Raw genomic sequence first — 10,697 nt, 5'->3', positions numbered from 1 at the left:
CCCGACCACTCTGTGAACCTGTGAATAGTGGAGCTATTGGACACACGTATGGTAAGAACCGTGCTGTTGGTACTGAGAGTCTAGTTTATGGTCCTGAATTGCAGAGAGATTTGCTCTTAAGTACAGTAAAATATAAGGGTGCTCACAGAATGGATTCAGCTACCCAGGTTGGTCAGAGGTGTCAGTAGCATTGTGTTAAGTTTTATGAATATTGCAATGTCAATTTACATGTTTTTCACGTGACAGTTTGAGCATTTGCATCTGTTCTGGGGCAGGGGGTGGGTGGGAAATGACCTGTAAAACTGTGCATCACGTATATTCCCATGAGCATGACAGCAGTTCTGGTTTTGTTTCAGGTTCCATCTGGGTTGTTCATACCTAGTATGGCAATTGGAGCAATAGCCGGAAGGATTGTAGGAATTGCAGTGGAGCAGCTGGCTTACTACCATCACGACTGGTTCATTTTCAAGGAGTGGTGTGAAGTTGGAGCTGACTGTATTACACCTGGTCTTTATGCCATGGTTGGTGCTGCTGCATGCTTAGGTAACTGCCTTCTGACAACGTAACTGAGTAGCTAATTTTGTGTATGTTGCCAACCAGATGATTAAAAATGGAGATACAAACGTGCACTTTTGGAACACTTCTATATGGACTTCCCTCTCTTCAGAATAATACATTCACATCACTGCACGAGACCATTGTAGCCTTACGATCTGAGGGATAGCGTGAAATTTAAATTGATGAGAAACAGAAGAATTTAAATAGTAGCATTTGCTTTCTCATTTTGGCATCAAGAGGTGTCATTGCTACATCAGTCACAAAAATCAGTTTCTTGAAATGTGTGAAGCGTGGGATTTGCAGAGTCAAGTACTGTTGAAATGGACTGGGACAGGTTGCCCAGAGAAGCTGTGGATGCCCCATCCCTGGAAGTGTCCAAGGCCAGGCTGGATGAGGCTTGGAGCAACCTGGTCTAGTGGAAGGTATCCCTGCCATGGCAGGGGGGCTGAAACTGGGTGATCTTTAAGGTCCCTTCCAACCCAAACCATTCCATGATTCTATGAAATTATTACAGGGAGGTGACGTGATCGGCTGCCACATCTACGTGAATTGTAAAAAATGCTCATGAAATTCATAATCCAAGCAAAACTTTCAGAAGCATATAATGATCTGAAGAGTCCAGCTTGGGATATTTTTAACAAGTCAGATTTACAAACTGTTGAAAATCGGCTTAATGGAAAGAGGCTTAAGTTGGGCAGCTAAACTAGGAGAGGTTTTTTGAAGGTCTTGTCTTCTCCTAGCTTATAACTTTGTTGCTTTACAAATTAAACATCATTAGTACAGATCCTGAGAAAAAGCAGACCTTTTCCTTAAGGAAAAGTGCATTTCAGTGGCCAAATAAACCATTTGATACAAATTTAGTTCTTGGAGAAGTTTAGTCTTTCAGTAGAGCAACCTGCCTCACTTTCAAATGCGCTGAAAGAAAGATGGTAATCTGCGACTGAGTGAAGACACTGCTTCTGATACCTTGGCAGGAAAACCGTCTTGAATCCCAGCAAAAGAGAAATAAAATCCCTGTCTTCTCCCATTGTCCAAGAAAGAGATATTTTTGTTCATCAGCTTACAATTCTCCTTAGCTTTTATGCAACAACATTGAATTTCTAATCCTTTGGACAACACAGCTCTCAAATTGCTACCTGTGACTTCCTGGCGTTAGCGCTGTTCTTTTTCCATTTTCCCTACATTTCTTAGGAACCTCGGAGTGGTATGGAGAAATACATAGTTTTCATAGATACAACAGAATACATAGTGATAGACAGTACATAGAAATACATAGTGAAAGGAATGCACATATTTTTCAAGTCCTTAATTCTTTGACTTCCTAGGAATTTCCCCTAAAGCTCACTTCTCCAGGTCTTGTCGTCTCTTTTCCTGTCTGCTTCTGTTTGCATTACGTGGAATGATGTTTGTCAGATGACCTTTCCTGGGAAAGTTGTGTTTGTAGTTCTTAGCAGGAGGGCAGGAAGTTCTCAACGGGTTGTTTCCTGGTGTTGGAATGTTACCGGCTGCCGTTTTTCTTGCAGGTGGTGTGACAAGGATGACTGTGTCCCTGGTAGTGATTGTCTTTGAGTTAACAGGAGGGCTGGAATACATTGTGCCCCTAATGGCTGCAGTCATGACCAGTAAGTGGGTAGGAGATGCCTTCGGTAGGGAAGGCATCTACGAGGCACACATCCGACTGAATGGATATCCTTTCTTGGATGCAAAGGAAGAATTTACTCACACAACACTGGCTGCTGATGTTATGAGACCTCGAAGGAGCGATCCACCGTTAGCAGTTTTGACCCAGGATAACATGACAGTTGAAGACATAGAAAACTTGATCAACGAAACCAGCTATAATGGTTTTCCTGTTATTATGTCAAAAGAATCGCAGAGACTAGTGGGTTTTGCTCTAAGAAGAGATTTGACTATTGCGATAGGTAATTATCTTCCAGTATTGCATGATTATATATGCCAGTTTAAATGTTTTTATAGCTTAAACCAGGATTTACTCTGAGTGTTTCTAGACTCATGTCATGTTCACATACTTCTTACAGGCTGTCTGCTCCTTGAGTGAAGAGTACGATCATCGTCAGTCGCAGGCTCTGAAGGAGTGTTAGTCTCTGTCATAAACAAGGGTTGTCACACCAAAGCAGGCCACACCACCATCTAGTCCAGTAGCGTTACTTGTTTGGAGGCTTTAGCCTCAAAATCTTTTTCCTCAAGTGACACTGCATTAACATTCTTCTTTAAAAGTGAGCAGTTCTTGTTGTAGAACAGCAGAATTCTGTGAGAATTGCTGTCCGAGAGATTTTAAAATCTGAATGGATATAGCGCTTCACTCTGAGAGCATGTCACTCCTGTTGTAACAACTGAGACTGCATCACGGGGAGATCACTGAAAGACTCATTGCTTTAGGTTTCTGGTTTTCCGTTTGTCTGTGTAACGGGAAGCCTGTCCCTGGGCACAGCAGCACACAAGCCCTCTTTCAGCCACCTTTCTCTGGGTGGACTTGTGTGATTTCTGTGACAGGGCTTTGTTCGTTGGCAAGAAAAAAAATCTGTGGCTTTTGAGGATATTATCGTAAGCAAAAAATCCTTATTATGTAAGAAAATGTTACAGAACTGTGGCATTTGGTGTCAGAAAATTGGTTATTTCGGTAAAACTTTTGCCTCTGGTTGTAATACTGCGTATACCGCGGTCTTACGCCGTGTAAGACGTATGTGAAGGTCCAACACTTGGGAATTACCGTAGACGTCGTACTGGTTTACGGCTGCTTTGACTTAAGAGTAAATGGGAAATAGCAGAACATCCTTCGGGTACTATACACGGGGGAGACTCCTTTCGGCTGCTGAGCGCACAGTCCAGGTTGCTCAGCCTTGGGTTGTCATGGTGTGGAGCAGTGCAGGTGGAGGGAGGGATGCTGATGTCACCGAGGTGGTGAAGACACAAAGAGGATCCAGTTCACACAAAGCCAAACCAGTCCGTATAAAGAAGACGACGGGATTTTCAGAGTGATGGGAAGTTGGGTCTTTGGTTTCAAAGCAGCATTAAGTACAGCCATGACAGGGGAGCAGTCAGCCGAGGTTGGCTTTCCCCTTGGCAACTTCTTCAGCCACCGTCTGAGTGCTTCCTGCATGGTAGTTTTTAAGTCTTGCCACCTCTTCGTAGTAAGTAAGAGTTATTTATTGGAGTGGAAGAGGTGGTAGTAGCCGAAGAATGGCTGAAGCTGTATGGTGGACGGTGTTTGTGATGGCTGCAGAAACACTGCACGGGCTTAAAGCGGTGGCTGTGGCACACAGCAGAACAGAATATCAGATTATCAGCATCTAGAGGGTAACATCAGTCTTGCAGCGTTGATTGATCTGTCTGTTCGCACTAAATACCTTACTCCAAGAATGTAAATTCTTCCTCCTCTGCTGTTCCCCACCCCCCTCCCCCCCCCTTCTCTTTTTCTTAAAGAAAGCGCTAGAAAGAAGCAGGAAGGGATTGTTGGCAGCTCCAGGGTCTGTTTTGCCCAGCACACCCCATCACTTCCAGCAGAAAGCCCTCGACCTTTGAAGCTGAGAAGCATACTTGATATGAGCCCTTTCACCGTGACTGACCACACCCCCATGGAAATAGTGGTGGATATTTTCCGGAAGCTGGGTCTGAGGCAGTGCCTTGTAACACACAACGGGTGAGTAAAGTGGCAGCAGTGCCGTTCCTTTGTTGGGTACAGTTAACTTCCACCTCCAGGATCAGAGTGTTTGAACCAGGGTGTGGTCCAGGATCGTGCTATTGGAACCCCTAAGTTTGGTCCTGCCCCTGAGGTCTCTAACTGTTGGTTAAGAGGGTGCTGTGCTGTGGCTCCTCCCTTAAATTCTTACTCCCCCCCGTGTATTTCAAGTGAGCAGGCAGGCCGTTTCACTCGTTTTAAGACGTTCTCTTAAAAATCAGCTCTCCTTCAGCCCACTTTACGTGTGGAGGAGACAGGCCTTGTCTCGCAGAAATTCGGTCGGGTGTGAGGCGCTGAGGCCTGCGATTCCTCGCTCTTCCCCACGTTCTGGCAGTGTGTCAGCTGTTGAACATCTGGGTTCATAAAAAAGGGAGAAAATTACCCAGTCTGTATCTCCTCTTCTGGAGTTTAGCGACGGCATTCACCGCCACGCTCTTGGTTTTGGAATGCTAACAACTAACCAACTAACTGCTGCTGGATCGGGAACTAACCTTTGTTTCTACGCTTCAAAATATTTCAAGAAAGTAATTTTAAGATTCAGAATGTTGGTAGATGAGACTGTGGGGTGTGATTGCCCGCTAAATGAGTTAGCCCTAGCCCTGGAGATGGGAATGTTCGTTACAGTTGCCTCTGAGCGGAAGGACTCCTGTCTTTCGCGTGATCCTTTTCTGCGTAGCCCTTCCTGCAACCTTCTGCTCTCCTGTCTCTCCCGGGTGAAACGCTGAGCATTGCAGCTCCTACCGCAGCACCTTGCCTTCCCTTTAGCATGTCTTTGAGGTGCCTGGAGGGTGAAACACTCCTTGCTAATCCACATTATTTAGGATCAGTGTCCACGGGCAAAAACTCAAGAAACCTGAAACATGGGTTGGTCTAACTTCGCTTTGCCCTTGGCAAAAAGAGGTTTCTTTTTTCCGCCCTGTTTTAAAACAGATTTATTTAAAATGTTCTCCTGCTTTTTCTTTAACGCATCCCCATATGGAATGTTTTCAGAAGCATAAATGACTGGAAACCCCTTTCTCTGATGACAGGGCGGCATGATCAGACGCTTGGCAGGCCTGCAGTTCCTGGTTTGGGGAGGGAAATTTGAATTGATAAAACTTGAGTGAAGAGTATTTCCTATGATGGTTTTTTTTCTTAGTTTCTGTTGCGGTTGAGTGCTCAAACGTTGGTGTCAAAATCACTCTGAAGAGAGCTTAATCTTGCAAAGCTTTGTGAAACTGTACTACAAATTTTTAACTATTTTATAAAAAAGTAGCAGCAAGTAGCGGTGGCTTTAATAATTTGCTGGTTTCAGACATTCACATTTGTTGTCCTACTTCAATTTACAAACTCGAGATACTCCACGAGCACGCTGTCCATTACAACAGTATCAAATAGTAGATGGTGGTACCAGTGGTATTTAGCCATGGCCTGTCGCCATGTGGGCACCGCGGACTAATATGTATTTTGCCAGATTTCCTGCAAACTGAATAGAAAGACACACATGAATTTACTGTTCTAATCCAGATTGGAATAGGAACTGTGCAGAAATTGATCAGGATGACAAACGGAGAATCACAGGATTGTTTGGGTTGGAAGGGACCTTAAAGCCCATCCAGTTCCAACCCCCCTGCCATGGGCAGGGACACCTTCCACTAGACCAGGTTGCTCCAAGCCTCATCCAGCCTGGGCTTGGACATTTCCAGGGATGGGGCATCCACAGCTTCTCTGGGCAACCTGTCCCAGTGCCTCCCCACCCTCTCCTGGAAGAACTTCTTCCTGATATCCAATCTAACCCTCCCCACTTTCAATTTAACCCCGTTACCCCTTGTCCTGTCACTACAGGCCCTTGTAAAAAGTCCCCATAGGGATGTATAAAGACTGAGCCTCACTCTTCCAATTTGTACTAGCATATGCATTCCAGGGAGTTGCTCTTGACTGGTACTGTCATGCATGAGAAATTGTCTGAATTCTGTCCAGTTTTAGGGACAGCAGATAAACCCTGCTCTGTGGTGCAGCCGCAAACCTCAATTGCTGTGACTTTACACACTTACTGCTTTGTTCAACTACTGTGGCTTGTTAAAATGTGAATAATTATCTGTACGTGTAAGGAGAAGTAACTGTTAAGCCAAGGAAATAGAGTAGATTTTGGTTTGAGTGCCTCTAATACCTGCAGAGACACAAATCTGGGGAGCAGGGACGAAGCAAACTCCCCTGATGCGTGCTTGGTATGAGGAACACGCTGCTCGGGGGTGGTTGAAGACCCAACTGTGTTCAGCATTTGGGGAGAAAAATAAAAAAGTCAATGTCTGGGAAAGGCTACTGACTTTCAAATCGGTTTTCATTTAGTTCTTTCATTCGCTTTCCTGCCACCATGCTTTTTTTCTTTAGTTTTGCTCGCCTCTGCTCCTTTCTCATTGTGATTAGAACTTTTCTTTCATTTGATTTCACACCCAGTTATTAGCGTAACGTGATCTGTTTCAGGATTGTCTTGGGGATCATCACCAAGAAGAACATATTAGAGCATCTCGAGCAAGTAAAGCAGCACGTCGAACCCTTGGTGATTAGATATATCAGATCTCATAATTAGACACGTTAGAAGTCAGGAAGCATGAAACTTGTGAACTGTTCAGGGCTTTTGTGATGTCGGCTGAGCCACGAAATCACCGTGTGCTAAACATCTGCACGAAGCCCTAAAACGCCGTGCAGAATCCTTCTGTAGCAATGCCGGGGTTAGTCGGGACGTGCCATTAGTCACAACTTCCTGAGCTTTTTGTTCCCGAGGCGGCACAGCTTCATCTAGCCGATGATGTGCTGGTCCCCCCGGGTGGGAAAGCACGCCGCGAGGAATTCTTTTGCCGTGACTCCCGCAAATTAAGATCGTTTTGTATGTGCCGACTTCTTTTTCCGACCTCGGCAGCAAAGTGAGCTCAGGCTTTTTGAGAAGCCAAGCCTGTTCTCGTGTATCGCAGCATTAGACCTACCCTGCCATCCCCCTTCATCAACGTGGTTTTTGAAAAGTCCTCTTATTTTTGGTAAAGACCTGGGATTTTACATGGGGTCGTGTGATTGTGCCGCTGTTAGCTGCAGCGGTGAACGCTCTCCCTTACGGAACGTAGAGCGATAGGCACCCAGCGGCGTGCTGCCCTGTTGCCTCCGACTTCGGAATCTAGGTGCGGCGTTGGGAACTAACCTTGGATAGAAGGTAGCCTTTGTCTTAATTTGGACGGGGGTTGCTAGTTCCATCTCTACTCGACCCACCCGCCACGTTTAGTGCAAAACGTGCTGACTGCGTTCTCGTTTTACGCTCATGTTTCACAAGTATTTCATGCCTCCTCTCCTAAGACAAACCGACATGTTCTGACCGGAATAACGAGGGCAGCAGCTCAGCCTTTCTGCTCGTTGCTTCTCCTGGGACATTATCCTTTTGGACAGCTTCACCCCTGTTGATATTTGGCAGAGTTTTAGTCTGAAAAGCCGTGAAGACCCAGTCATAAGAGCACCGTATCCAAATTGGGAAATGAGAGCTTGATTACCTACAGTCGATTTTCTAAAGCCGTGAACCCCGCAAACTAGTCAGCTGTGGTTTATCTGCCCAGCTCCGTGGGGTTTATCTGCCCAGCTCCGTGGGGTTTATCTGCCCAGCTCCGTGGCCGACACAGTGTGCTCCTATGAACACGTTCAGCCTGAGCCAGCGCGTCGGGCTGGCAGGATCCTTTCCATGTGAAAATGGAGGGAAGCGGGATTTTCCCATTAGGGTTTTGGGCCATCAAGCGGTACATCACTCCTGATGGCTAGGTCGGGAGGGGCTTCCCGTCCAAAGTGGGGTCGGTATCGCTTCTTTTTCATGCCTCGTTTTCCTTTGTCCCTCTTTGGTACTTTTTTGTTGGCATACGCTCATCAAAATTCTGGTTTTGTAGAAACAAAAAGTTCCAAAATTGTCCTGGGCTCTACTTGCATTTCACTGAAACGGGTTGCAGCTGCCAGAGACCCTCTGAGAAGGTCTCAGCTTTGCTGTCTTCCAGCAAGCCGGTGCTTCCTCGACATTCTGATCAACAGGGGGTTCTTGTTTGGGTCAGAAAATGCGGCTGTTTACTTTTCGCTCTGTTCCTGTCAACAAAAAGGACTTGGCTGCAGATGCCTTCCGCTTCCTCGGATTAACGCCAGGCTTCTGTTTATCCTTTTCAGGCGCCTCCTTGGCATTGTCACAAAAAAAGATATCCTCCGTCATATGGCCCAGACGGCAAACCACGACCCCGCCTCGATCATGTTCAACTGAAGGCCGTAGCTGAGGAGAGGGAGGCAACGGAAGAGGAGGTGCATTTGCTGGACAGCACAACACTCTAGTCCGGGAGGTATTGCTAACATCAGAGACGAGAGCGGGGGGTTTGCCTGACGGTGCTGCCGGACATCGGGACTCGGTCTGGGGGAGTACGTGGCGAGGAGGAAGGCTGATGGGAGAGTGGGGAAGGGAGAGGCGCCGCCCTGCACTGGATGCGTCCTGAGGTCAGGTCTGCCATGAGAGTGCAGCGAGCCGGGCGAGGTGGCGCGATCCTCCACGCCCCGCCTGGTACCTCAGCACTGGAGAGGGCTGTGTGGTGGGAGTCCCCGTTTTCTGGAGGGATCGCTTGGAACGGAGCCATCGTACGGAAACTGAAAGGTCTTGCCCTTTTTCCCATTGAAAACCGTTGTGTTAACTCGTGAAACCTATCGCTATTACGCGTCACCTTCCTACATTCCAGAAGAGCTTTCTCTCTCCCTCCTGAGCCGTAACAGAGCCTCGTCAAAATCCGTGTGCCCTTTTGAAGCAGCTCTTTCTCATATTGAGATGTACTGTGAGTCCCTGAGGTTTGATCGCAAGGAGGGAAGGTTTTTCCCGTGCCATTACGCGTGCGGGTCTGTACGCTGCGAAACGCCCGGTCCACCGCCACGCAACCGGGTTGAACAGGTACTGCCTCGCAAGGACCGCGCGGGACGGGACGAGGCCCGGCCCGGTGACGCTCGGAGGAAAATCCTGGTTTGGCCGCAGAAAGCGTGAACAGCGCGACCTGATCTTATGCAATTTTTGTATCGAAAACACTACGAAACACACCGACGCTGGGCAGGGCGAGGGAAAATACCGCTGTCCTGGCCGAGAGCTGGAAGGACTCTGGATACGTGGATCTGGTACAAATTGCATGCTGCAACACTGGAGATGTGTACTCCCCCTCCCCTCCCCCCGTGTAAAATTTGGGAAGAGTCGTTTTTATTTCTCCTTCCCCGCAGACGACGTTCCGCTGCTGACATGGTAGGAAGAAACGTAACTCATAACTTGCACTAAATGTATATTATTTTTCTTGGAGTTTTGCCATTCTTTATTTATATTTGTATGGATTTAAGAAAAAAATGTATTAAATATGAATCGGTTGGTATCTCACGTAACTAATTATCCTTCTAAATGTGATTTTCTAGAATAATCCATAACCCTCTGAGAGCGCCGGAGGGTTAGCAGATGTTTACAAGGAGATGAGTGGGTTAAACACAACGGGTTCTTTGTGATCCAGCACGCGTACGAGATCATTTCCAAGCCCGCCTCTCGCTGCCGTTACCTTGATTTCCTTTTTCCTTCGCAGCAGATAACTAGAAGTATACTACTAAGATTTCATTTTTAAAAAAAAAACCCTGCAGGGTTTTAAAAATAACAGGAAGAAAGCAGTTACAGTTCTCAGATTGCTCTCGCCTCCGCCTTTTTTCCTTGCCCCCCTCCCCAGGCTGTAGCGGAGCAGGCGATGGGTAGCCTCCCATCCGAAGCGGAGCGGCAGGGCAGAGTCGAAGCCCGTACCCCAGTCTTGGGCAGGACCTGTGGAAGTGGGCGGCAGCAGCACGCAGGTGAACCGACAGCTCCCCGATTGCTTTACTTTTCCGGTCACTGGATTAACCTGTCTCGTGTTTATTTTATCGAATTACCACACACGTGCGGAGGAGAAAAAGCAGTGTAAGCCTGAAGTCGGGAGGAAAAAAAGGAAGGAATCTGGCTGACAGAAATCATGCTTTATCCTAAGAGCTAGCTATAATTCCCTCCTTGCAGCAGTTACGCCCGCAGGCCTGCAGAGGTGACGTGGTACAGGTGTAGAGGCAGAGGTGCCCAGGGTCACAGGGCATTCCCACAGTCACCCCAGTGGCGTCTTTAGCGGCAGAGTGCGCGGAGCGGTTCTGTCTCCAGCGCGGTAGCATTCCCAGCTGGAATGCCGGTACTCGTGCCCACCAGCCCCTGTGTGCTAAACCTGGATTTGGAGCTAAGGGAGGAGCCAGGCTGGGATCAAGCGGGAGCGTTGCAGCAGCGAGCCGTGTTCTTCCGCGCAAGGAGTCCGGAATGTGTGCTGCTGCACCGCGTCAGCCTGAAGAAACCCCTCGAGGAGCAGCATTTGGCCCATTTACGGAAGGCCGCGGAGGGATTTAAACACACCGCACCTCTGCAGGG

The 10,697-nt window shown here is 47.5% G+C and overlaps 1 protein-coding gene across 1 annotated transcript; it reads left to right on the top strand.

Moving 5' to 3' along the window:
* Positions 1–356: 356 nt before the first annotated feature.
* Positions 357–8,664, top strand: LOC104514458 (H(+)/Cl(-) exchange transporter 3-like; the record flags this gene model as incomplete). The annotated part of the gene is made up of 5 exons (XM_010158146.1): positions 357–543; positions 2,082–2,480; positions 4,003–4,219; positions 6,722–6,797; positions 8,426–8,664. Coding segments are annotated over 5 exons (1,038 nt in total), but the record flags the coding sequence as incomplete, so codon positions are not given.
* Between the last annotated feature and the right edge of the window lie 2,033 nt (positions 8,665–10,697).

This window comes from Eurypyga helias, unplaced genomic scaffold (assembly GCF_000690775.1).
Source record: "Eurypyga helias isolate BGI_N326 unplaced genomic scaffold, ASM69077v1 scaffold39288, whole genome shotgun sequence".
NCBI classification, from domain to species: domain Eukaryota; kingdom Metazoa; phylum Chordata; class Aves; order Eurypygiformes; family Eurypygidae; genus Eurypyga; species Eurypyga helias.
This window is presented reverse-complemented; position numbering and strand designations above follow the sequence as displayed.